Source organism: Taudactylus pleione, unplaced genomic scaffold, assembly GCF_031769625.1.
Source record: "Taudactylus pleione unplaced genomic scaffold, aTauple2 ptg000442l, whole genome shotgun sequence".
Lineage (NCBI taxonomy): Eukaryota > Metazoa > Chordata > Amphibia > Anura > Myobatrachidae > Taudactylus > Taudactylus pleione.
In genome coordinates, this window is record NW_028284844.1 from 1,414,096 (window position 1) to 1,440,546 (window position 26,451).

Below are 26,451 nucleotides of genomic sequence, written 5' to 3' on the forward strand. Positions count from 1 at the left end.
CCTGTGCTGTTTTAATCCATAGACAGCAGCTACACACTTTTAAAACAAATATATATTATTTTATTTAAAATGATAAGCAGATATGCTTGAGGACGCTCTGCCTGTCTCATGTGTCAGGGGGTGATGCAAATTTCATGTACCTGCATTATCTCTCGGAGACTGTCCATTTCCTATATTGCCTGGAACAGGCTGTTGCCTGTAAAGTACGCCAGCAGTGCTTAGATCAGGCAGGGCAGGAACTTGTACCGTAGAGTTCTCAAACCGCTCCTGAGCTTCCCTGTTATAACCTTTATGGTTTTTGTCACAACATGTACATTTTCATCTTCTGGTTAAAAGAAAAATGATACCTAGCTGCATAAAGGATTACATAGTGTTATGTTGTGGAGCGCCACTTATGCCAATGGTCCATTAATTTCAATTGCCTTAAGCTACATGTTCTGCATGGAATCGGTATGTAATGCGGATCAAATTCCGACAGCCTGGTGGGTCAAAATCCCAACAGCTGAAGGGAAGTACCCTTACCCTCCCCTCCCCCCCCCCCCCCCCCTCCCTTATGGGTGCCTAACCTTCCCCCGTTAGTGCCTAAACCTTGCCCCCCCACCTGTTAGTGCCTAAACCTAACCTCCCCGCACCCTAAAGCTAACCCTTACCCCCCCCCCCGTAGTGGTGCCTAAGCCTAACCCCCCCTTTCCCTACCCTAACCCTCCAGGGGGGTGCCTAACGGGACATCGAACTGAATTGAATTCCCCCAATTCAAGCATTGGGTGACTTCTGGTTATGAAGGGGTTAATATATAAGAGCTGGTCTTTATAAATGTCTCCCACTTTCTAATTCTGTAAGTGCTCCGTCGAGCCTTCGGGTATCGGTCGTTTTGCACAAAGGAGTTCTTTGTTCCTGTACGCTTACTGGAAATAATGGAAGTCTTCTCATGGTTTATACAAACTAAGTAACATTGGGGGAGATTCAATTCAATGCGAATTGAATAGCGCTGGGAGCGAGCTCCCGTAGCTATTCAATTCAGTGCGCTGTGTGGTCGGAGAATGCCGGTTATCGCTGTCATCGTGCTCTAACAAGGGTGTTAAGGCGTGGTAACCCGCCTTCTCTGACCAAAGTGCCGGCGTGCGGCTGTTGGCACCACGCTATGTAGAAAAACAGCCGCGCACCCGGCACTTTGGTCGGATTTCTCTTCACATCCCCAGGGGGGTGCGAGAAGAAATCCTTAGCGCGCCCAAACAGCGCGGTGTATTGAAAAGGTTCAGGAGTCCCGTCTCTGTTCAATAGCGCGTTGAATTGAATTCCCCCCATTAAATGATCAGTCACTGGCCTAACGATACTGGATCAGAACCTCTATACACACCTTCCTATACCTTCTAATGTCCTGCCTATACCTTCTAAGGATGACGCTAATTTGCGTACGCAGTCACACCATAAATAATGACTTAGACGTGGAATCTGTGGTTCCAAAGCACAAGTGATATTCAGGTAAAAGTTCAGACAGTTACACGCAATTGATCAAGACACTATTTAGGCGCAAAAGGAAATTATACAGACCCAAGTACAGTATACATACGCAGGCGCTTCCGGACCCAGAGATAGGCATCAACAAGAGACCCCTAGTCATTCAGCACGAAGACTCTGAATCAGCGTTCGTGCACTTATATTTATATCCCCCCAGAATAAACAGGACAATTGGAAGTCTGTTGCTGATATCATTGGTTCTCAGGGGTGAAGCATCTGTTACAGCACATTTAACAGGCTGGTTCAAACAGACTCTCCCTGCCTCTAACAGCTGGGGGTCTTCCTCTTCACGCCTCCAGCAGCATCCTAACAGTTGTTTCTAAAATATACATTTTGTTGCTTGTAGGCTCTGCGATCCATAACTCGGGAATGCATGATGCGATCTCCCCACCGATAACACCGGAATACTGTGAAAAGAGTACGCATCAGTACAACTCCAAACACGACTGGTTTAGCATGTATAATACCTTAGTTATCAAATCTCTTTATTTCTCAGCATTTAAACTAACTGAACCTACTTAAATCATACACTTTAAAGCTTATTGAACCTTATGTGTGAATATGAAATGTGTGGGTATCCAGGGTTTGATATGAGGACGCTAGTTAACTTGGGGCAGATGCGTGTGCATAAAGCTAATAAAACAGCGGTTTCATACAAAGTCCTATGCATTCGCTAATATGCGACTAGTTAACATCGCTATTGTATGTATTCATGTGCGTATGGGAAATGATGAAAAATGCAATCGCATGGTGCTATTAGTATTATTGCCACATGTACTAAAATGTGTTTATCTAAAATGGAGCTTAAACGAGATCGCAAGACGCCAGTCGCAAGATGGCGTCGCCGCCGCCGCGATTAAATTTCAACCTGAACTTGTCCTAGCCAATTATTCAGCTTCGACAGGCCGTTTAGGAAATACGATGTAGCCACATTTTTATGAATCATGGAAGGTTAAATCTTTAGTTTTATTATGTGGTAAGTTTTGAACAAAATACCTGACATTGAACAACCCCTGTTATACAAAGATATATCCTGGCAAATATATGTTGTTTACAAAATAAATGTGTGTTTCTGTACGTGTTCCGTCGTTCTGTAATTTACCTTTTGCATTAAAAGTGTTGTTAGCCTTTCATTCATTGCACCAGGTGACCACCCACAGCTATAGCGAGCAGCCAAAAAGATGGTCGTGATGGTCAAGACCATCACGACCATCGGGCTTGCGACGAGACCCTTGTGGTAGGGTCTCGTCTGCCGCAAGCCCTGGAGTGCTTTTGGCTCTATCACCCGCCATCGACACCACGCCCCCTTTGTAGCGAGACCCATAGCGATGGCTTGCCCATCGCTATCCGGATCTCGCGCATGCGCACGACGGAGCCGGGTCCATCGTGCGCATGCGCACTGGCCCAACATCGACCTGCTTGCGAGCAGGTCTGAATCAGGCCTGGTGTGTGCGTATGTATGTATGTGTGTGTGTGTGTGTATATATATATATGTATATATATGTGTGTATATATATATATATATATATATATATATATAATTATTATTTTTTTTTTTATGGGGTACACATACACTCAGGTGCATAAATATTGGGACATTGACAGAATTTTCATATTTTTGCCTCTATTCACCACCACAATGGCTTTGAAATGAAACAAACAAGATGTGCTTTAACTGCAGACTTTCAGATTTAATTTGAGGGTAATTACATCCAAATCAGTTGCTGACTGGGCCGCGCGGGCGCATGCCTGTTGCTGACTGGGCCGCGCGGGCGCATGCCTGTTGCTGACTGGGCCGCGCGGGCGCATGCCTGTTGCTGACTGGGCCGCGCGGGCGTATGCCTGTTGCTGACTGGGCCGCGCGGGCGTATGCCTGTTGCTGACTGGGCCGCGCGGGCGTATGCCTGTTGCTGACTGGGCCGCGCGGGCGTATGCCTGTTGCTGACTGGGCCGCGTGAGCACGCTGTTCATGTAGTCAGTACGTGTTTAAACTCCCTTCCCTCCCTCGTTTTGTCTCTGTTTGTAAGGAGGCGCAGGTGCCAGATATGCGTAAATCTTCACTGGTGCATATGTGCACTTGTAGAGGGAAGGGGGTTTCAATATGTCCGATATAAGCAGACTTATTTGTCAGCGTGATCATCCATCTCAATGAACGACCCCCCGTGGGTCTGAAGTATCGACTAACAAATTCACGCTTTCAAGTGGGGGATCCGGTCTATAGATGGACAGTAAAAATGTCGTCGATCTCTAGATAGACACCAGATGTTAGTCAATAGGTCGTCAGAGACAAAAGGTTGACGGGGTACAAATGGTCGACTGATTCAAAATGTCGACACACAAAATGGTTGACCCATGTATTTTTTATTTTTTTTTAGAGTTAGGCACTTACCCTGACGGTTAGGGTTAGCTACCAGGAGGTAGGGTAAGGCACCAAGGGGAGGGTTAGGGTAAAGATTAGGGTTAGAAAATGGTGTCGACCATTTGTACATGTCGACCTATTGACTGTCTAACACCTGGTGTCTATCTAGACATTGTCGACCTTTTTACTATCTATACTTCAAACCACACCCCTCAAGTCGTGGGATGATATATATATATATATAGTGTATATATGTGTATATATTGCTATATGTAAAATGACATCCAGTGTGTGTTTGCATGAACCTACAATTTCCTTGCGGTGCCCCGGATCATTCTTGCTATAGGTATTTAGACCTCATGTAATAAAATGCTAATGTCTGCTCTTTAGGTGACAGCTGTGAGATTGAAGGCATTATAAATATTCTCTCCTCCGTTTCTAGCTTTGCTATTAACAGCTGGGCATCCAGTTCAGGGACAGATTTTGGCAAGAGCAGGAGAGAGTGCCTGGCATGTCTCGCACTGTGTATGGCAGAGCATAGTTTCTTAAGGGTCAGTGACTTTCAGTATGTCGGCTGAGCCATCTGTTCCCATCTCCAAGAAATAACTTTACCTCCAGGAGATGTGTGTAAGATGAGCGTTCCTTCTCCAGCCTTGGGTCTCCTACATGCAGCCCGCTAATTGTCAGCACAAATTCTGCATGCCTGAGATTTGCTGACACTCCGATCTAGTGTAGCTTCAGGTTGACACTTAGTGGATCCATGTCAGAGTAGGGATGGTATATTTGCCCTGGGTAGCTGGTGGGAGAGGCTGTGACTAACATGGTGCAGAGATGATCAGTAGGGTTGGTCTTGCTGATGATCAGTAGGGTTGGCAGCTGGCCTGTGAGCAGAAGAAAGACAGGATCTAGATGCCACACTTGCTCACCGCAGTCTTGGAAAGTAATTCTCCCATGAGGATACACATTGCATCTTCAATAGAGATTCACCAAAGACTTTGTCATTCTCCAGAATACTGTATATCGGTGTTACGTAACATGTTGCCCTCCAGCTGCTGTGGAACTACACATTCCAGCATGTCCTGCCACAGTTTTACGATGCTCTAGTAGTAAAACTGTGGCAGGGCATGTTGAGATGTGTAGTTCCACAGCCGCTGGTGGGCTGCATGTTGAATAGACCTGTAAAGGCGGGTATCCACTAGACGATATGCTCCACAAGCGATATCATCTAGTGATTCCCCGGCAGTGATGTGCTCAATGTCATTAACGGCATTGAGTACCCACACTGATTGATATATCGTTCAGTGTTGTCGCCCTCCTTCATCCCCGTACTTGCAAAACATGACCATATCGTCCGGTTGCCCAGCAAGTACGGGCGATGAAAGATGCCATCAACGAGCCAGAGGGAGCCCACATCGTTGGTCATTTCACTTTATATCCACTGCACGATATTGCAGATGATGAACGATAACATTTATCGTTCAAGTCGTCAAATTAATTGTGTAGCGGATATGTGCCTTTAAGCTGCATAAACACTGGGCCTGATTCAGACCCGCTCGCAAGTGCGTCGTTTATTAGGCAGTGCGCACGGGCGAGCCCCGGAGCGAGCGCAAAAAGCACTCGCTCCGGCGCGAGCGTCCAAAAGGGGCGGCTGTCGATGTTGATCGACAGCTCGCCTCGTTTGGAAGACGGGGAAGGGAGGGTTGCTGGGCAAACGGAGGTGTTCCTGCCGTTTGTGGGCGGCCCTACTGACATCACTCGTGATGTCAGTAGGTGGACTTCCTGCTCTATTAGAGCAGGAAGTCCACTGGGGCTTGCGGCAACGAGACCCTACCACGAGGGTCTCGTCTTGACCATCGTGACCATCACCTGGCCACTCGCATAAGCTGTGGGTGGGTCGCAACTAAAAAAAAAACGCTCTCCCTGATTCAGAGCGAGCGCTCGCTTTTTGCGAGTGCCTCTGAATCAGGGCCACTGTACGATTTGTACCACCAATGACTTGAAAGATATCTTTCAGTGAAGTCATCCTGCCACATCTCTGAACAGGCAAAGTTGATGATATCGTGCAAGCTGGCCTGCATGTACAAACAATCATAGCTATCGTTCATGCGGGAACGTGCATCGTTGGTCGTTCACTGCATAAAAATTAACCATATATCGTTGAACGTTATCGTTCATAGATATCGATATGTGTACGCAACTTTAGTTGCTCCTTGAAGCAGTTATTGTAACATTGCAAAGAAATCGGTATTTGGTTCCAGATACGACCCTAATTTATAACATCAAACGCTAATATCGGTTCTAACTAAGTATGTAAAACTGAAAAATGAGCCTGTAGTAATACAGATCAAAACAAGTGTTTGTGATGATATAGTAGAATAATTGTCCGCTCTCACTTTATAGGACTCTTTTGCTGCCCAAGGTAGGGGGTGGAATTGGGATTCTAGTGACCAGCTGGTGACTTCTGCCTCACGGCTGACCTGTCAGTGTTATAGACATGGGATGCAGAGATGGTTCATTGCTTCGTCCTCCCCTACCTTCCCCTGCACAGATGGTTTGCTCTGAGCTCCACACTATAAAGCCTATATCAGGGGCACAGTCTGTATCTTTGGGGGAGTTCTCCTGTAACTATATGGATTATTGTAATCCTCCTTATGCGTTGTTGTCCTGTGGGTCTGTCTTGGTTCCCCTGGAACTGTTATATAAGTCAGGTCACCTGTCACCAATTAAATGCTTAAGGAGTCGGGGGGTTTCTGAAAACCAGATGCACAGAAACAGGTAGTGTTACCCACGGCAACCAATGTATTGAGAATGTGGTAGGTTACTATGGGCCCAATTCTGTATCTGGCACAATCTGGTTTGCGGAAGCATCTCGCCGGATTTCGGCATACTGTGCATGCGCCATATCGGACATATGAACACGGGCAGGGATCGCAAGTGCGGACAGATTGATCGGTTAACTCTTCCCAGGCAATGAGCATTCCTGGGTGATAGTTGGGTGGCAGCGACCGCGTGACTGCACGGAACTGTTCCGTCTAGTGGACGGGTAAGCCAACTTTAGTAACGTGCGGACGGAGATGGGACGCCTGGATGTTCGGCGTACTCGGGCGGATTCTCGCATTTGCGTGAGCTAGTAAGTAACTTGTCGCGGTCTTATGGAGAAGCCGTCGCAGGTGCGACCACACAGAATCATCCCCTATGTGCTGCAACATTTCTTTCCTGGCGCTAGTCTTCACAAGTGTCTGCTGGTCATGTTTATATGGGACTTTATATACTGTATAGGACAATGTCCTATCGTGGTAAAAAGCTATGTGTCTATTTGAAGCAAAATAATATGCCTGATAGAGCGCAAGAGAACTGGCTGGCTGGGTATGCAGGGATTTGTAGTTCCACCGCAGGCTGCCTATATCTCTCCCTTGTCTGTCCTAAATCGTATTGCTTCACTTCTGTTTTCAGAGCCAAAAGGTCATTACGTTTGGAAGCCGCAGAAAGCGACAAGGTACGTGTCCCGGCCTTCGCATTGAAAAAAAACAACCAGCGTGCGCCTCATGCCCCAAGCTGCTCTGAAATACCTCCCACCTCTGTCCAAGAGGAACCAGATGAGTTAAATATTCCGTCGCTGCAACAGGATCCTGCAATTTTGCATCTGCCACAGTTCTTTAATCGGTGTAGATTGTATTATTCGCTCGACATAGCAAGTATACCCTTCCTAGGTGTGGGGGCAGATACGTGCCGGATTTAAGGGCTGTCGACAGGACGACCAGTAATAACGGACAAGACAAGTGCATATTTTTTTTTGTGTGCCCTCTGGTCATTTTCCAAATAGAATATGTTACTAGTTGAAGGGGAATCATTTGTCTGCTCCGGGCTGCGTGTTTGCAGCGGCTGCCGTCTTGTCATCGACCACCCTGCGAAACAATATGGAATTATGATAATGTTACATCGAGCGTATTAGACTTTGCAAATGGGAAATGGAAACCAGACAGGCATTTTTATGGGGAGAGCGTAATTGTTTACCTCAGCTAATCTGCTATAATTAAGCCATAAAAATACCACTGCTTCTATAAATTATGCCGCCATTACTATCATATAAAATAAAACTAAACTATTACTGTTATGTTTGTGGATCCCGTCGCAGTGTAAACACGGTGCCAAATGGATCTGCCGCAATGCCAAATGTATCCTATACTAGATTATGAAGCCCTCATGCCAGCGGTGGGTGATAACGTGAATACTAATGGCGGGGAGATTGTGATGAGGTCTGTAGCGGGTCAGTACTGTCCTGCTCGCTGAGACACTCCACTCCAGAGTTTGGAAGCCATTCCGCTCCTTTCGGGCACCAGGGACAAAAGCTGTAACCCTTAAATACTTGTATGGAGCACAGAGGTAACGTCGACCTTTACACATCAGATGCGGCCTGAAGAGACTGTACAGCCAGGACCTCTAAGTCCCGTAATGTTCATCTTCATGTATGAAGTGCGGAAACAACAGCATTATCTAGCTTTTAAATGGCGCTAAAAGGTAAAGGCTGCGTTCGATTGTTTTCGACGCCCCCCCCCCACTGGGCGTCTATACGATTGGGTGCCCGACGGAGAAATTCAATTGTTTCTCTGTTCGGACGCCTAAAGCTCCGGTCGGACGCATTTCTATTCGCAGCCTCATGAAGTGCTAGAAGAAACGTGTGCAAAGTCCGGTGTTTTGGGCGCGCTAACCACTTCTTTAGGCGGGTTTAGCCGCTTTGCCCGGCTAATCCCTTTGCTTTCAGGCGCGTTAAATACCAATGGGCACCCGAACGGAGAAACAGTTGTATTGCTCCATCGGGTGCCTATTCCTGTAGACACCCAGCATTTGAATCCCCCCCCAAAGTGTTATTTCCTCACTCCGCTACAGACGACTGGCGCTCCCACATACGGTTTAGGATGGCGTCCTTGTGGGAACTCCTACAGGTCAATCCGCGTATTGGGCCTGGTTCAGAGGTGAACGCAGTTCGAATGCAATGACTGTTTTTCACGTAGTTGAGCCATTATTTGTCGCTGCGCGCAACATTCAGAAGACCCCCTACAGCACATGCGGTGCCCTGAGTGAGCAAAGAAAGGGCCGGATTCAATTAGACGCGAAAAAGCCGCAATCCGCAAAAAAGTTTTGCCTATTGCTTGTTTTTGCCTGTCTGCGTCTTATCTCCAAATCCAACTCCAGGACGTTTTCGCCTAAGCGGAAACTCGATGCACTGATATAGGTGGAAAAGTTTCTCCAATGAATGGCAGGCGGAAAAAAGTGCAACATTTCTATTTTGGGGTGCAAATGTGGGAAAATTGATTCATAACCTTTTACCCACCCCCTCCAAAGGACAAATCCGGGAAAAAAAAAAAAAAACTCGGAAAACCCCCCAAAAAGAGATGTCATTTCGGGGGCAAAAAGGGGGACAAGGGGGCTGTTTGGATGGGGCAGGTGTTTTTGGATTGCAGGTGCATGCAGCAGGTGGATTTTTCACTTTTTTTTAAAAGTGAGACACAAAAATATGCTAGCCCCCATTTTCAAGTACCCCAAATTTGACACGACTATTTATTTTAACCAAAAAGTACTGTTTTATATCATTCTACACCACTTTTGCAAAAAAGCTTCTAGAAAGCTTTTAACACAACTTAAGGACACAAAGTACGTTATTAGGGCTAATAGTGCACATCTGTAATGATTTCCAGTGTCTGAGCATCTTATTTTGGGGAACAGACTCTCCCCCCATTCTATTCAGTACTTTCCGCCTGTTATGCATTTGCCTATTTGCGTTTTTGCCTGTTCTGCAACTGAAAAGTGCGAAACGCAGGAACGCGCATGCAGCAAATTTGCGTCCCAAACAGGCGAATGTGGCGAAAAGTACAACAGGCGTAAAAGTCCGGGACTTTTCGCGGCTAATTGAAAGACGCTGCTGCAATCGGGACAAACTGTATCTGAAAAAATTATTCCGTCTCATGTTATGGGGGCTCGCGGATGCGTCGGTGACAGCAGCTGCATTTTCAGACGCAGTGCCGCAGCCACAGAGGCCACGATCGGACTGAGAAACTGCACCTGCCATAGTGTTGATGGTGCGTCCAAATACACGCAGTAACTGAAATCCACAGTGCGCCCAGTGTGGCGTGTCGGGAATCGCCGGCGGTGTTACAGTGTGCAGAGACACTAAAAGTGGGCGTTGCAGTGCGTGCTCCTTCAGACGCAAGCTTCTACACCAGGGGAGGGCTGATGCTAGCATTTGCATATTATCGCAGCCGCGACTCCAGCAACAGACGCACGAGCGGACGCAGAAGCTTCCACCTCTGAATCGGGCCCAGTGTGTTTTATTCATAGCAAGTCTAGAGAACTGTCACTCAAACACTGCCGTCTCAGAGAAGCAGCGCCCTCCTTTACATGGCACCCTGCGGCAGAGGAGTGAAAGTGGGCACAATGGCCGTGCCTTTCCTACAGCTTTGTGGTAGAGACATGGTAAGATTGTCCACTCCCTGTGCTGACAGCTGAGTGCGATTGCAGTGACACCATGGAGGGGCGATTGCAGTGACACCATAGAGGGGCGATTGCAGTGACACCATGGAGGGGCGATTGCAGTGACACCATGGAGGGGCGATTGCAGTGACACCATGGAGGGGCGATTGCAGTGACACCATGGAGGGGCGATTGCAGTGACACCATAGAGGGGCGATTGCAGTGACACCATGGAGGGAGGCCCCTTCTGATGCTATAATTGTAGGCGAGTTACGATTTTCTGCGCTTGTCCTTTCATTAAATTCAGTAATATACTGTCCTGTTCCTCTCTTACATACAGAATGAAAAATCCAAACCAAAGGCAACGCGAGATCCCAGCTCTTATTCCCCACTAACCGGGACCCGGAGAATGAGCCCCCCTTCAGTCTCTAAACGGAGAGCAGCAGTGGCGCCCAGGCAGGGGAGAAAGCCAGGTTAGTCAGTGTTATAGGGAATGTCCCTGTGCATTTGTGTGGTCTCTTGTCTGTGTGTCTCTGTCGGCCTTTCTGTCTGTGGGGGCAATTCAATTGGTTTTTTTTAAGGAGCGCTTTAATTATTGCACTTGTCGCGCCTAATTAGACTGGGTTTAGCTGCATAAAATGGCTGAAACCTTCTAAAGTCCTGGTTAGGGTGTCCAAACAGGAGGGAGCGAGCAGATTGAATCGCCCCCCATCTTGTACAATTCCCCCATCTAGTTTTATTAGGTACATAATAGTTGTTAGTGACTATTAATTCCTTGTGGGGGCCGCACTTTACAGTAGTTACAGCATCAGGCTGCAAACTTTTCAGTATCCTTTTTCAATATCCCACTGTGTTTGCCATCCCTCGTGTCCGTGCCCCATAGAGCCAGGGTAACAGTCTCATCCTTGTCATTGTCCTGCTTGCGTCATCGCATACAGTCAGTGAAACCTTCTTACCTTGCATTGTCATGGTCCCTAAAAGCATCCTGCGACCGTCCTCTATATCATCCGGTATTTGCACCTACTCCTGATCGCCCACAACGAATCCATCTTTTCCAGGCATACTTCTGTCTCTGGTCTGCATGCGTGAACGTGACATTCCAGTGTGTGATCCGCTCATCTGGGCTCATGTCACTGGTGACAATTAGTGGCTGGATGACGGAAATCCACATGGACACTATGCGTTCGCACAGCGTTCTGTGCATATGCAAAGTGATTTGACGCAAGTAACGCCATGCCAACTGCCGTAGTACTCCCTCTGCATTGCCCCCTATTTGTCTTTCCCCGGTGACAACATCCCCAGCCTACAGAGGGCCAATAGCTGCAGAGAATGGAGCACAAAATAAAGTTTAAAGTGGAGGTGGGCAAGCTGGACAGTGCCCAACAGTGTCTGATGCCCAGATCAATCGGACTACACAACATTACTCCCTGGTAGGTTAGTCCTTGCTGAATGTTCTAATGTACAGCTCGCCCGTGGCCTGTTGTGGGGGTGGTATGACTTGTCGTCATTCAGAATTTGTGGGTGGGGTATGACTTGTTGACTCCAGAATGTTGACATGTCGACTTTTAACCATGTCGACCAAAGTGTATGTTGACATATTGGTTGTTTGGAATCTGTATGTAATACCGTCAGACGGGATCCAGGCGGTCAGAATCCGGCGCCTGGATCCCAACAGGGTTAACATACCGATACTTGGTGGTCGGTATGCTAACCCTCCCCCTCTCCCTACCCTAACCCTCCCCCCATCACCCTAAACCTAACCCTCTCCCCTTAGTGCCTAACCCTCCCCCTGGTGCTAACCCTTAAACCCTCCCCTCCCCTCCCACCCCGCTACTTACCTTCGGCATCCCGGCGGTCAGGATGCTGGCGCCGGGATTCTGACCGACGTCGGTATTCTAGCGCTGGTAAGGTAAGCGTCGGCACCCAGACCGCCGGGATGCCAAACGCATACCGGTTGTTGACCTAACGTCCATGATGACATTCTGAATCTGGACTAGCTGAGCTGATACTCCTGTTGTAAAGTGAATTATCCTTGTTATGTGATTTTACCTAGATCTGTGTATGTACTAGTAAGTGGTCTCCTCAATCAGTACAGGTGCCATTACTTTCTCTCAGCATGCTTTACTTGCTATTATAAAGGCCTGAGAAGTAAGATTCCCCTGGAGCGCTCTTACATGCTGTCAATTTGCATTAATATTGGAATGTTGTTCATTTTTCAGTAATTTAATGTTTTTGTTTTTTTTCTTCCAATATAAAGTTTCCCTTCCCTGTAAAACAGCATAGTACACTAACCGGTGGTCCATTTACACATCCCTCCCATTATCTAAGTGATCAGTTTCCTTCTGTGTACATCTCCCTGTTTACATGTGCGTCTTTCCATCACTACTTTCTTTCTCTGTACATTAAAGGCCGTTGGCGTGCGATCTGCATGCTGGTAATGTGTGCAGAGCGGGAAGCCGGTAATGTAAAGTGTAAATGATATTGGTTTTAATAAACTTTTGTTCAGACTGCGTGTTTAAGTGTTCTCCTCCATCTAAGTGTATCCATCTGTACTCCATGCCTGAGAGGAGGCTGATTACTTTTCCTAAGTGGATTCAGCCTGAATCTCATTCTCTGACTGCAGACGGTCGTTAGTGCGGCAAAGTATGGGCATTGTAGTGGGGAATCGTAGCATCACGAAGTTCTTTTTAATAAATTTCAAGATTTTCTGTCCTTGTCTCCTTCATCCCTTCTATAGGAGGTGTGCTCAAAATGATGTCCTCTCTGGTAGCAGCAGATTTTAGTTGTCTGATTCCAAAGGGGACAAAGAATAGTTTCCTCTGTATGAAACCACCCTGGCTGGGTCTGCAGGGGCTTGTAATCCCTGTTCACTGACTGGTCTGCTAGGTCTACGCGGACCTGATCCCTGGTTAGTTACTTGTGTAAGGTGAACCTCCAATATATCCGCTTTGACATCACCGCTGTTATAAATTCCATCATGGTACATAACAAACTTTTTTTGTCATGTGAAAGAAATCTTTGGGATCTGTTTAGTACACAGTGGTTTCAGCAAGTGTGAAAGGCGCATTCTAAATTACATTAGGTAAGCCACACCGATGTCAGAGAATAGACGTCTGGGAATTGCTAGTTACAATTGAAAAGTCTCTGTAGCACTAACCAGCAAACCCTATCTTGCACTGAGGAGCTTTAAAAAGGATGCAAGGTCTATTTATTTGTGTCCTTTTGCAGGTGAAGGTTGTGTGGCTGCACAGTCCCCACTTCCGGCTTTAAAACCCAGTCGGGAGGACAATAATTTAAAGGCCACGTGAGCACAAAGTATAAACCATTGCTATTACGCCTGTTACTTCTAGTTTGGGTTATAGCACCGGCTACACGGTTCCAGTAACACTGTGCAAATGGAGCCTGGAAAAGTAATAAATGTCTTCTATGTTGCATTCAAGGTTCACAGAGTTCTCACATGATCGAGTACAGGTATAACATGGCATCTTCCTTATTCCATCTTCATGCGTTATTGGTGTTTACATACACTCCGTTCTATATTTCATCTAAGGTACCCATGTCGAAATCTGTGTTTTTATTTCCACATAGAGCTCTACAAGTCCCACATTCCTTCTGGAGATCCTGTTTTCAAGTTCTACATCCCGCATTCCATCTAGAGATCCTGTTTTGGAGCTCCACATCCCGCATTCCATCTAGAGATCCCGTTTTCGAACTCCACGTCCCGCATTCCATCTAGAGATCCCGTTTTCGAACTCCACGTCCCGCATTCCATCTAGAGATCCCGTTTTCGAACTCCACGTCCCGCATTCCATCTAGAGATCCCGTTTTCGAATGCCATGTCCCGCATTCCATCTAGAGATCCCGTTTTCTAATTCCACGTCCCGCATTCCATCTAGAGATCCCGTTTTCGAGCTCCACATCCCGCATTCCATCTAGAGATCCCGTTTTCGAGCTCCACATCCCGCATTCCATCTAGAGATCCCGTTTTCGAGCTCCACGTCCCACATTCCAGCTAGAGATCCTGTTTTCGAGCTCCACGTCCCGCATTCCATCTAAAGATCCCTTTTTTTGAGCTCCACGTCACTCATTCCATCTAGAGATCCAGTTTTCGAATTCCACGTCCCTCATTCCATCTAGAGATCCAGTTTTCGAGCTCCACGTCCCGCATTCCATCTAGAGATCCCGTTTTCGAGCTCCACGTCCCGCATTCCATCTAGAGATCCCGCTTTCGAGCTCCACATCCCGCATTCCAGCTAGAGATCCAGTTTTCGAGCCCCACGTCCCGCATTCCATGTAAAGATCCCTTTTTTTGAGCTCCACGTCCCACATTCCAGCTAGAGATCCTGTTTTCGAGCTCCATGTCCCGCATTCCATCTAAAGATCCCTTTTTTTGAGCTCTACGTCCCTCATGTCTTTTCTAGTTTCCTTTTTTCTAAGATTTCTGTATTCTCTTTTTCCTCTAGATTTCTGAGGCAGGGCTCAGGCAGAACAATAGGCCTGAGCCCTGTACCAATATGTACCACTGTTTTGTCTTCAGTTATTTCAAGCATTAAAGACACGAGTGGCTCACAATCAGACGTAGAACAGTATAATGCCAGTAATTCTTTCAGATGTACAAAGGCTGTATCTCTGTCTAGCGCGCTGGTGAATAGGCATTTTATAAGGAGGGTGTATAGGACAGAGTTGCTTGTACATGTGTTCTGATTTATTTTTAGTGCACCTGAATGCTGCTTGTGTGTTGGTGTCTTCAGGCATAAAATGGTTGCAAAAATATACTTAACGTTTTGCTTTTTTTTCATCTTGTGGACAGATGTCACCGACCATGCCAGGTCCGCAGAGCCGGGAAAGTCCAGCAGAGGGCAGTGTTCCACAGAAAAAAATTCTGAGTAAGTTGGAAAGCAGCACCCATGGGACAAAGCTTGTGAGAGTGGTGGGCATATTTCTCCTATGCTGGCAATATACAGAAGCAAGTGCTTATTTTGTGCCGAAATTGCTGATCTGCAGGAAGCGCTGTAGATTCCAGAACTGATTTCAATGGAACTCGTCATGATCCCAAGCTTCACGCTGCTTTAACCACTTTAGCGCCTGCGACTTTATGCTAATACTAGTAAAAGCCCTTCCCCCTTCGCCTGTGTATATAAATGTGCAAGGACTGAGATGCCCACTTTGGGCTCCTGTAGACGCTGTAACACCGCCTGGTGCGTCATAAGACGCCATCGGACGCACCATTGCAGCAATCCTATGGCAGATGCACTTTCTCCGTCTCCTATGTGAGCTATTGAGCGCCTGCGTACACAACCAGTTCAGCGACACGCCCACGAGATGGACCATCTCTGTGTGCCTGAATAGCCACCGCCCAGCAACCATCGATGTTCCCGATCAGATGGAAATACTTTTCTACTTCAGGGTCCATAGGGGGTCCACAGGGTTGACCTTGGGGTATAGGTTGGGAACCAAATCCGGGCACCACGCAGTTAAAGCTTTTAGCTCCCAGGATGCACTTGGGTCCACTCTCCCTATAACCCCGCCCCCCAGCCAGAGGCACCTCAGTTTAAGTTGGTGCCCGGCCGGAGTCGGGTCACCGTTACTGCAGGGGGGCTGCTTAGCAGCCCCTAAGCTTAAAAGAGTTTTATTTTATTATTTTTTTTACTACTCTTCAGAGCGGCAGCATCAGACTGTCCAATGGACGTCTGAGCTGCCGCCCCTACACCCCGCCGGCGCTGCGACGCCAGTACAGATCTGGGGATCGCAGCGGGACCCCAGAGTCTGTACTAGCCGGGCTCTGGAGGAATCCCTGGGCTGCTGCCGGATCGACGGGGACAGGTAAGTCGCGTGGTCACCGCTTGCGGTGACCCGCGTGTACATGCAGCCTTATGCCTCCGGTCTCTGGGGACAGACCGGAGGCGCTAGCGGTGGCGGCGGGCTCCCCCTCCATGGAGGCATACCCCGCGTGTCCACAGCCCACCAGGGATTATAGCGGCAGCGGGAGCCGGCATCCCGGGGGGTTAATTGCTAGCCAGGGGAGGAAGCCTTCCCTGTCTAGCGGCTCCTCCCCTCAGCTCAGCGCGCCTTTCAATAATACAGTCTGGCGTCGCTGAGCTGCTTCCTCCGCGGGCCACGCTTCTTCTGAGGTCTCCAGCGGCCATTTTCTCTCTGTGGTGCTGCAGAACTCTTAGGATGTCAGTGAGCCCAGTCCCCCTGCGTACCTGGCCATTTTGGGTGAGTGTACACAGCGCTATAGCCTTCCCAGACACTGAATCTGGGCAGTTGAATGTAGCGACATTGTGCAGTATATTATATGTCATGCTTATGTATGTATATATATTTTTCTGCATTGTATGTGACTTATGCTAGTGCTGACTGTCTGCTTTTTCTCTCACCTGTCAGTGTATATCTATCCCTTTTCTTTATCTGCCCTAATACAGGTGTACCTGGGGTGGTTCTGAGACCTCACATATATATATTTGTTAATATCTGTGAGGTTTGTCACATACTGTTGCGTGCTGCACGTTGCCATATTTTAGATGGAACTGTGAGTTGCGTACGCTGATAATGGGTTCCTGCAGCTAATCTTAGCGTCAGTCAGGACCGGTATGGCGCTGCTTAATATTTCCGTCAAGATAGTCAGATATATCTGACCAGGAGATTGCACACGATACTGCACCCATTATTGCTATCCTGCAAGTCATAGCCTGCAGGAATTAGTGCGGAGGATTTTAACTCAGAAAGGTTTACGTATGCGGCACCATCTGGTGCCGGGCCCCTTGCACGACCCCCTTAAAGGGCGTTGTTTCTCAGGATCCTCTCCTTTGAGGATCGCCGGGCGGGCCCCATTGTCGTCACTCGCTGGGAGTTACTTCATCATACTGCCCTTTTGAACTCGGGGTCTCTCGCAATTTCTTGCAATTTACCCCTGTGTCACAGACTATCGCTCCCTGCCGGGGTTTTTCACAGTACATGAATTACCTCCGATACCACATCGGTCTGTCATTCCCCTTGCAGGGATTACCACAACGGCCACCCTGGTGGATGTCGTTTTATACGAAATACTAATTGGCGTGATATACGCCCTGTGGTTACTGACCAGTGGCTCTGCCGTGAACTGGATGGTATATTCGGCTCTTTCCCTCTCACATGGGGGGGAGCCGATCTCAAGTATTATTATCCCTGCTTTGGGGCTGGTAGCCAGGCTCATTCTGGATATAGAGAATGTCGATCCTGCACCAGTATCATACATCTCCCGTTTTCTGCCCAGCGGGTGGATCTCATAGCGGGAGTCTGGCTGTCCCCAGATACGAGGAGTCACAAAGGCCTCCTGTTTCCCATTCCCTGAGGGTCCTCACAAGTAATGGAAATCCCCTTCTGGGATGGATTTGTATGTTAATCATCGGGTTACGGGCATTAATACGCCTCCCATCCCGGCCTGGACGAATTTTACGGATCCGTAGGTGGTAACTTTGCCTGAAATCAATGTACTCAAGTTTTCAGGGCCTGTTGCCCGTCCTACCATGGCCATCGCATGGTGATGCTTTTGTGACGTTTTTCCCCTCCAACACGTCTGAGGTTCAAATATCTTTTTGCCGCTCACAAAATATGCAGTGGTCATATGTGGGATTACCTCATGGGATGCCGGTCTTCTAACTTTCAGGGTTTCGGCGGCGTCTGTATCCGCCGCAGTACCCTATGGCTGCGTTATGGGAAAGCAGAGGTGCACACTCCTTCCAGGGGGAAGTTCTTGTTTGGTCCTGACCTTGACAAGATCGTTGCATCATTGGCAGTATCACTAATGGGGAGATACCGTCTTTAGCTACTCCCACTACATTCGGACTAACTCTGTTAAGTCTTTTTGTCCTCAGGGTCAGCCTAAAGGCCTGTTTTTTCCTAGGCTGTCGGCCTCCACGGGGGCCACCGTATCCAGTACCGAGTAGTCCTGGACTTCCGGACGACCCTGTTTCTACACCTGAGGATATACCCTCAGCCTGACGGGACAGGTCTACATCTGGGGAATTTCCAGAGTGAGGTACTGATTCTCAACGGCCTCTCATTGCTCATGCAGCCTCCTCACAGGCATTGTTACACGGGCCCTTCTTCAGAACTGATCAGGGCCTTACAATCCCAGAAAGCTATACAGTCTTTGTGGTAAGCAGAGCTATTTCGGCCAACCTCACTATCTCAGTGAGGGACTGGTTGTTCTACTTTCTTTTTGGGGCGGTGACCGACTGGTCCTCCTTTGCCTATACTCTGTCTCAAATCCCTGAATCAGATTCCAACGGTGCCTTGACTCAGGTGGAATCGTCCATGCTCCATCATCCGATGTTTGGAACCTGGGGATTTTATGGTATATCCGAGTATTCAGGATACGTACCTACGGGTACATACAGAGCCCTCTCATCAGCATGGGTTCAGGTTTGCTGTGCCACAGCAACACTTGTAAGTTTCGGGCTCTGCCTTTTGGGGCTGTCCTCAACTCCACCGGGGTTTACCAGCTTTATGGATTTTCTGACAGTTCACCTGTTCAGTGTATCCGAATGCTCCTTTCTCTGGACGGTCTCCTACTTTTAGCAGGATCACCAAGGTACTTTACCGCCAGGTCAGGATAACCGGGGCTTCTTCTCGTCACAGAAAAGTCCTCCCTGCATCCCTCACAGGGTTTTCTTCATCTGGGAGCACTGCTGGATTCTCAGAATCTGAGAATTTTTCTGGCGTAAGACAAGATCTCCACTCTTCAACTTCGAGTGTGCGGATATCTACGCAGTCGACATATGTCATTACTCTTTGTGATGCGCGGTCTACCAGAGTGTCTACCTTTTGGTAGGGTGGAATGTGCTCAGTTCCATTCCAGGCCTTGCCATAATTGACTCCCCTCCAGATGGATCGAGTTTTTTCCATCGGATCGCTGTTCGAACCATGATACTTTCTACGGAGGCGAGTTGGTCTCTGTCCGGGTGGCTATGGCCATCTCGTCCAGGGTGTTCTTTGCTAAAGACAGTGTCTGGTCCGCATTCATTTCGGGGCAGTTGGACGTCTGTCGCTTCTGCCCTGCCACTTAACTTGTTGATACTTTAAGCTGTCTTGGACTTTCACTCTGGCCTAACCCATTTGTCACGGTTAACCTGAATAGGTTCAGTCCGACAGTGTCACAACAGTGGCTTCCATCTAGGCAACACTGGTAGTTGGGTGGCAATGTTAGGAATGTCACCCATTCTGACATAGTCCAAGGGTCTTCTCCTGGCCAACTCTGCGGTGTTTATTCCCGGAGCTCTCCATTGGGAAGCGGGCTTCCTCAGCCGTCACGGCGTGCATCCCGGGGACTAGTCTCTTCTCCAAGAGAGGTTTCAACTCCTGGTGAGCAGAGGGGGCCTCCCTGAGGGGATTGATCCCCATGGCCTTCTGACTCGATCACACATTACCGGTGTTACAGTCCAGCTCTAGGAGTACTGAAGCTACCTTCAGTGACTCTTTGTCAGTGAAGTGGTCCTTCCACTTTGTGTACCTGTGTCCTCCGGTCTCCCTTCTTCCTCGAGGTCTTCGGAAGTTTAATTCGAGACGGAGGGGCTTTCCTTCTGGGGGCTCCAGGTCGTCCCAGACATCACTGGTACTAAGATTTTCGGAGTCTCCTCCTCGATGCTCCGTTCCTACTGCTTCACTATCTGGACCTGTTGTCTCAGGGTCCTTGTTTTTCCCTGGATCTGGATCGCTTGTCTTTAACTGCGCCCCTACTGTGGTCCTCGGGCTTCCCTGGCTCTGTCTTCATTGAGATGTTTAGAGCAGATAGGCCAGACTTTGCTGGGATCTGCCACGGACTGTGGCATACATAATTCTTATGGTATCGTACCTGTCGATACGATCCTCCGGTGTCCAGGATTTCCAGATATTCTGGCATTCCTTCCAGCTGGCTTGGGTTTCACCCTTGGCCTGGCCTTCCTGACAGTGCGGATCTCTACACTGTCGGTATGGTTAAGATATGGAATTGCTCCGCTCTGATATCCAGTTCATCCTTTGGAGTGTTTTCTGGATTATGTCTCCACTTGTCCTCCCTAGGGACTCCTGGGGAGTTAGTAGTGGTTCTTTGTTCCCTCCGGGGACAGTCAATGGAACCGCTGGTTGTGATAGCCATTACATGGTCTATTGTTTAAGCTCTCTCTCTCTCTCTCAGGGTGTTTAAATCAACCAGGAGAGTGTCTGAATGGGGAGCGTTCTCATGTGGCTCCCTCTTCTGGAGGGCATCATGTCAGGGTGTGAGTTGCTCTCGCCCTGTGTTTCTTCTTAAAGTGGTTTTTAGGTTCCATATTATTCTGGAACTTATGGTATGGCCATTCAGTTCCCAGTCCTCTCGGCTGTTGTGGCCTCATGGACTGTGGTCCGGCCTCTTTGGCTTTATGTGATCCGTTCAAGTTCCTTATGGTAAGCGGACTCCTTATTGGTGGTCTGCGGTTTCTGGTTTTAACAGGAAACGATGGCCGGCCTATAATGAAATGTTGACTGGATGGCCTCGTATGTCTTCCTCAGGGGCCTACCCATGGGTGGGCATTTCTGTCGTTAAGGCTTGTTTTTTTCTCGGGCCGTGTAACCCTCGTGGGCGGCTCGTCGTGGCGCCTCGGCTGTTTTGCCTTACTAGGTGTCCACGTGGTCTTCTGTCCATACCTTTTTAAGGTTCTAGGCATTGGTTTCCTTTGCCTCTCAGGATGCTTCCTTTTTGGCGACGGATTCTCCTCTCAGCACAGGAGCGTCCCCACCCTTGGTTGAACTGCTTTGGGACATCCCCAAGGTCAACCCTGTGGACCCCCTATGGACCCTGAAGTAGAAAACAAGAGATATGGTAAGAACTTACCTTTGTTATCTCTGTTTCTACGAAGTCCATAGGGTCCACAGGGCGCCCGCCCAGACGCACCTGGCTTCATATGGGCTGTGTTACTGGTCACCGGCTTCCCGTCTCCTTTTCTGTGAGTATGGTTCTAGAGTGTTCCAGTTTTCTCTCTCTTTTTCTCTCCTCCTCCGGCCTTTGGCTACTTACAATCTGAGGTGCCTCTGGCTGGGGGGCGGGGTTATAGGGAGAGTGGACCCAAGTGCATCCTGGGAGCTAAAAGCTTTAACTGCGTGGTGCCCGGATTTGGTTCCCAACCTATACCCCAAGGTCAACCCTGTGGACCCTATGGACTTCGTAGAAACAGAGATAACAAAGGTAAGTTCTTACCATATCTCTTGTTTTCCCCATGCAGATCAGGTTTGCGATGATTGCCAGCCATTGGATGCTGCTTTCCGATGCCCGTCTTATGGCTGACTGCTTGGATTCAGTACTGATAGTGGTGTCCGCAGATCAACTTTATGTGCGAAGCTCTGGATGCTTTTTCGTATGTACACAGTACAACCATCGCTGGCTATACCATCGTATGGTCATGATTTCATGTCTGAAGCCCGGCAATGAACATCTTTCCCTAATGTATATAATACATATACATGCATGTGTCATATTTACCAGGGCTGACTGAAAAGTAATGAGACGGCCTCTGTTCTCCTGTCCCATAGATAGACGTGGCAACGCTATGCTGGTTACTGTGACGCTCGTATATCTATGTGACTGAACCTGCGGTTGGACTGCCGTAGATTTCTTTGTTTGGTCACAGCGAGTGGAAGATCTTCGTACGTTTCGTCATGGCGGATGGGAAGACGTGTCCGAGATTACGTCAGAGATGCGTGATTGAATTTTGTGTTAAACTTGGAAACAGCGTGGAGCAGTTGGCTTAAATCCTGTTAATCCTGCCTAATGATTGACCGGTATATTATTGTTAGGATAGTGAGGTAGATTGTTACTTTGTTGGAGGTAATGTGCTGTGTGATAAGTTGAGAGCAGAATTTATTGGGATCTAGTTAATTTTGCCAATTTGTCAGGTGTTATTTTTGACAATATTCCAATATTTGTATAGTGTGGTGTGTGTATATATATATATTTTTTTTTTTTTTTTGTGTGTGTATATAGATATATAGATATATATATATATATATAATATTTATTTATTTTATTTTTCTCTGTTTATTGTTTTGGTATACAGATTAATATTATATTTTTTATAAGCAAAGGATCTGGGATGCAGTTTGTAGATCTAGGTTTTATATTCCAGATACTGTTATTTGATTATGGGTATATGTGTGCATAATCTGCATATGTGTGTAATATATATATATATATATATATAATGTGTATGTATGTATATTATTATATATATATATATTTTTTTTTTTACCGTGTTTCCCCGATAATAAGACACTGTCTTATTTTATTTTTTTTGGTTCCAAAAAACACCATAGGGCTTATTTTCGGGGTAGGTCTTATTTTAACTAACATTGACAGCAGTGCCCCGTATGCAGGCCCCCCTGTAGCAGTGCCCCTTATGCAGGCCCCCCCCTGTAGCAGTGTCCTTTATGCAGGCCCCCCCCTGTAGCAGTGCCCCTTATGCAGGCCCCCCCCTGTAGCAGTGCCCCTTATGCAGGCCCCCCCCTGTAGCAGTGCCCCTTATGCAGGCCCCCCCCTGTAGCAGTGCCCCTTATGCAGGCCCTCCCCTGTTGCAGTGCCCCTTATGCAGGCCCTCCCCTGTAGCAGTGCCCCTTATGCAGGCCCCCTTATTGCAGTGCAAGTACGGTACTTACCTGAGTCACCGCCGTCCGGGATGTCCCTCTCACTTGCGCGTTGACTGGATCTAATATGATCCAGCAGGCGCGGCCGCACAGGATCCTCAGCGCGCGGGTGACGTCATGACATCACCCGCGCACTGCATGACTGGGAACGCTGGTCTCTGCAGCGTTCCCAGCTCAAAAAGAGAATAAGGTAGGTCTTATTTTCGGGGTAGGGCTTATTTTAGACCGGGCTACAAATGTAAGGATAGGTCTTATTATCAGGGAAACACGGTATTATTTTATTTATTTTGTTTGGTTATTTGTTGATGTATATCTATAAACCAATAAAAATGTACTCAATCTAAAAAAAAAACTTGGAAACAGCGGAAATGTTTCCATACACAGGACTGTTTGGATTCCGGATCATAATGACGAATCCACATGGTCTCCCAGGACGCGCTTCGCCTGTCACTCGCGTTTTACTCTCTATGAAGTGCTTACACCACCGAAATACTGCAGCACGGCTGATTTGTTTCTCCACCGTATTCTTGCCGTAACATTTCATAAATCCATTTCCGCTCTTTCCAAGTTTAACACAAAATTCAATCGCACATCTCTGACGTAATCTCACAGACACGTCTTCCGCCATTACGAAACGTACGAAGATCTTCCACTCGCTGCGACCAAACAAATAAGTCTACGGCAATCCAACCGCAGGTTCAGACACATCGATATATGAGCGTCACAATAACCAGCATATTTATATCTTGATGAACTTATTGCATTCTAATGTCTGCAGATGTAACAATGATTGGTATACATTTATTTATGTGTATCGCCCTACAATGATTGTTAATGGTCATGGGCAGCGATACTGTAGTCTGACTGGGCGAATCTCGGTGAGCACGTTGGCGTAATTAGCGCCGCCCATTCCGGTGATGTTAGGTGCGGCTTGCATTATGTGCACTGATAGATGGGCTCTTTTATCCCTAGGGCCAATCCTGCCTAAATACACCTCTCACCCGATGAAGATCAGCTATTTAAACATCATTTGGAATGAGCTACAATTTAAACGTATAGCATTCTAGGGCATAAGATAACACAAATTCAGCTATTCCGTCTGAACTTTCCAGCCCCAAAGCAATTCCCATCTTGTATAATACACTGATGCTGACATTTCCTCTCCTGCCAGCCATCTGTTGCAGCCACCGGAATGCAGTAAACAGCAACTTAAGTGCCTGGTAAATGCCACTTGTAATCAGTCCTTCTGTGGGATCAAAGTGGGAGGTTCCCCCATCGCCTGGGTTCAGTTTCCATGCTGCAGTATCCATTTACAAGTTAATACTGTTATTCTTATTGTAAGTGAGGCTGGCGTTTATCACGTGTAAGGTTAATGAAGAGGCCTGGGCCAGTTAGAGGATCACTGTAGAGCAAGACACTGCGCTGTAACCACTTCCCTCAATCCAATCCTAGTAATGGGAATAGTCCTGTTTATTGCATGAGGTGTAAATGTTAGGTTCTCCTAGCTCTATCAGATGGTGTCTCCCCTAACGTTTTGTATCCTCATCGAGCCCTTGAAAGTACTGATGGTTTTTCTTTGCGATTTGTTTGGAATCGCTGCTTGTTCAGCCCAACTGTGTCCCAACAAGAGCCACGCACAGCAGTCAGTCTCACTTGGGGTTATTTCCAGCCCCATGCACTCAGTTACCGTAGTATTGGGGAGATGTAATCAAGCCTTGTGCCCGGTTGTAAAGTGCTAAAAGGCACCCTGCCCTTATCCCTGTCCCACCGTCTGCCCCGTCGGGGGGGAGAAAAGTTGTGGATGAACGCTCGCCTCCAGGTGAATAGATGTGCGTGACATCTGTTCACAGTGCGGTGAGAGTATGGGGGCAGCCTAGCATCTCCGTGAGGGCTGTGCATGTCCACCCGAGAATGTTTGGTCCAGAGACTATGGTGAAACCTTTACAATTGTTCTTATTCATTTTAAGGCTCCTGGAGCTGTTCTCACGCGTGGAGAAATCACTGGAAGTGTTTCTGGAAATGAGACGAGGACTGAAGAACCTGCAGGTCAGTCTTTGTCCCCATAGTCCCTGCCCAGGAACGTGCAGCCAGGCCCAGTGCCCCAGACCTGCAGAGCAGGCAATGAAATGCATCCCGGCCGTTATGTCCCTGACATGTGTGCTTCTGTTTACCTAATTTAGGTTGGAGCTGGTTTAATGTGTCTTAGCAGTTAATAACACATGCTGTGACATTTACAGCAACCATGAGTGAGTGTGTGTGTCTATCTCTGCAGGCTGGGTGGCTCCTTACATTTTTAATGCTCGGGGGTTAGGACAAAATATTTAAGCAGAATGAAATCTGCACTGTTCCCTGAAGATTATCACGGAGCCGATGGAACATCACAAGTTCTAAAACTGGAGAATGGTATTATGCACTAAGATTAGCAAGAACAACTGTACTGAGCAGCATAGAGGACACTGAAATGTTTTATTTCATGAGAGGTCCTTACTAAGTGTGTGTGTGTGTGTATATATATATATATATATATATTATAATATATAATTTTTTTTCTTCCGTTTATATGACGCCACAAGTGTTCCACAGCGCCTTACAAAGTACATAAACAAATACGTGACTTGCAGTACAGCACAGCACAATACAATACAGGACCAGGACATGGATAATATATACATTGCTACATTGGTGACCATAACACCCAAATAAGCAACAGAGCACAAGCAGCCAAGTGTTAGGTGCCCTAGCGGGGAGTAAGAAGTAGATGCAAATAAAGTAAGGAGAAGCACAAGTGGGTAGAGGGCCCTGCTCGCAACTCTAAAGGGGAGGGGCAGACAATCAGGTGTGACACAGATGGGGTAGACAGGGAGGAAGAGGAGTATGTAGTATCAAGTTGGGATGAGAGCTGGAGGAAGGCTTGATGAAGTAGTGGGGTCTTGAGAGCCCGTTTGAAGGATGGTGGAGAGTCGGATGGGGAGAGGGAGAGAGTTCCAAAGGTGGGGAGCAGTGCGGGCAAAATCTTGGAGGCGGGAGTTGGCATGAGGCGGTGAGCATTTGTTGAACGAAGAGGGCGGGTGGGCAGTAAAGTGAAGGGAGATGAGGTCTGAGATGTAAATGGGTGAGGGCTTTGTAAGAACCTTGAATTGGGTTCTGAAGGGGAAGGGGAGCCAGTGGTGAGCTTGTAGGAGAGGGGAGGCAGATGTAGAGCGTTTGGAGAGGAAGATGAGCCGAGCAGCAGCATTGAGGACAGACTGGAGAGGAGAGAGATGGGATTTGGGAAGGACAGCTAGGAGGAGGTTACAGTAGTCCAATCTGGAGATGACCAGTGAGTGTATTAGGGTCTTAGTGGCATCCTGGGTGAGATAGGGTCTGATCCTGGAAATATTTTTGAGATGGAAACAACAGGACTGTGAGAGGTTCTGGATATGTGGTTTGAAGGAGAGGGAGGAGTCCAGGATAACTCCAAGACAGCGCACTAA

At 47.7% G+C, this 26,451-nt stretch overlaps 1 protein-coding gene across 5 annotated transcripts in view; it reads left to right on the forward strand.

The window, feature by feature from the left end:
- Nucleotides 1-26,451, forward strand: part of ITGB3BP (integrin subunit beta 3 binding protein) — a 45,943-nt gene that overhangs the window by 2,090 nt on the left and 17,402 nt on the right. For all 5 annotated transcript variants that reach the window (XM_088447820.1, XM_088447816.1, XM_088447817.1 and 2 more), the window contains exons 2-5: nucleotides 7,331-7,373; nucleotides 10,686-10,818; nucleotides 15,156-15,231; nucleotides 24,946-25,024. In XM_088447820.1, coding sequence (XP_088303946.1) covers nucleotides 7,331-7,373; nucleotides 10,686-10,818; nucleotides 15,156-15,231; nucleotides 24,946-25,024 — 331 coding nt within the window. The remainder of the gene's footprint in view (nucleotides 1-7,330; nucleotides 7,374-10,685; nucleotides 10,819-15,155; nucleotides 15,232-24,945; nucleotides 25,025-26,451) is intronic.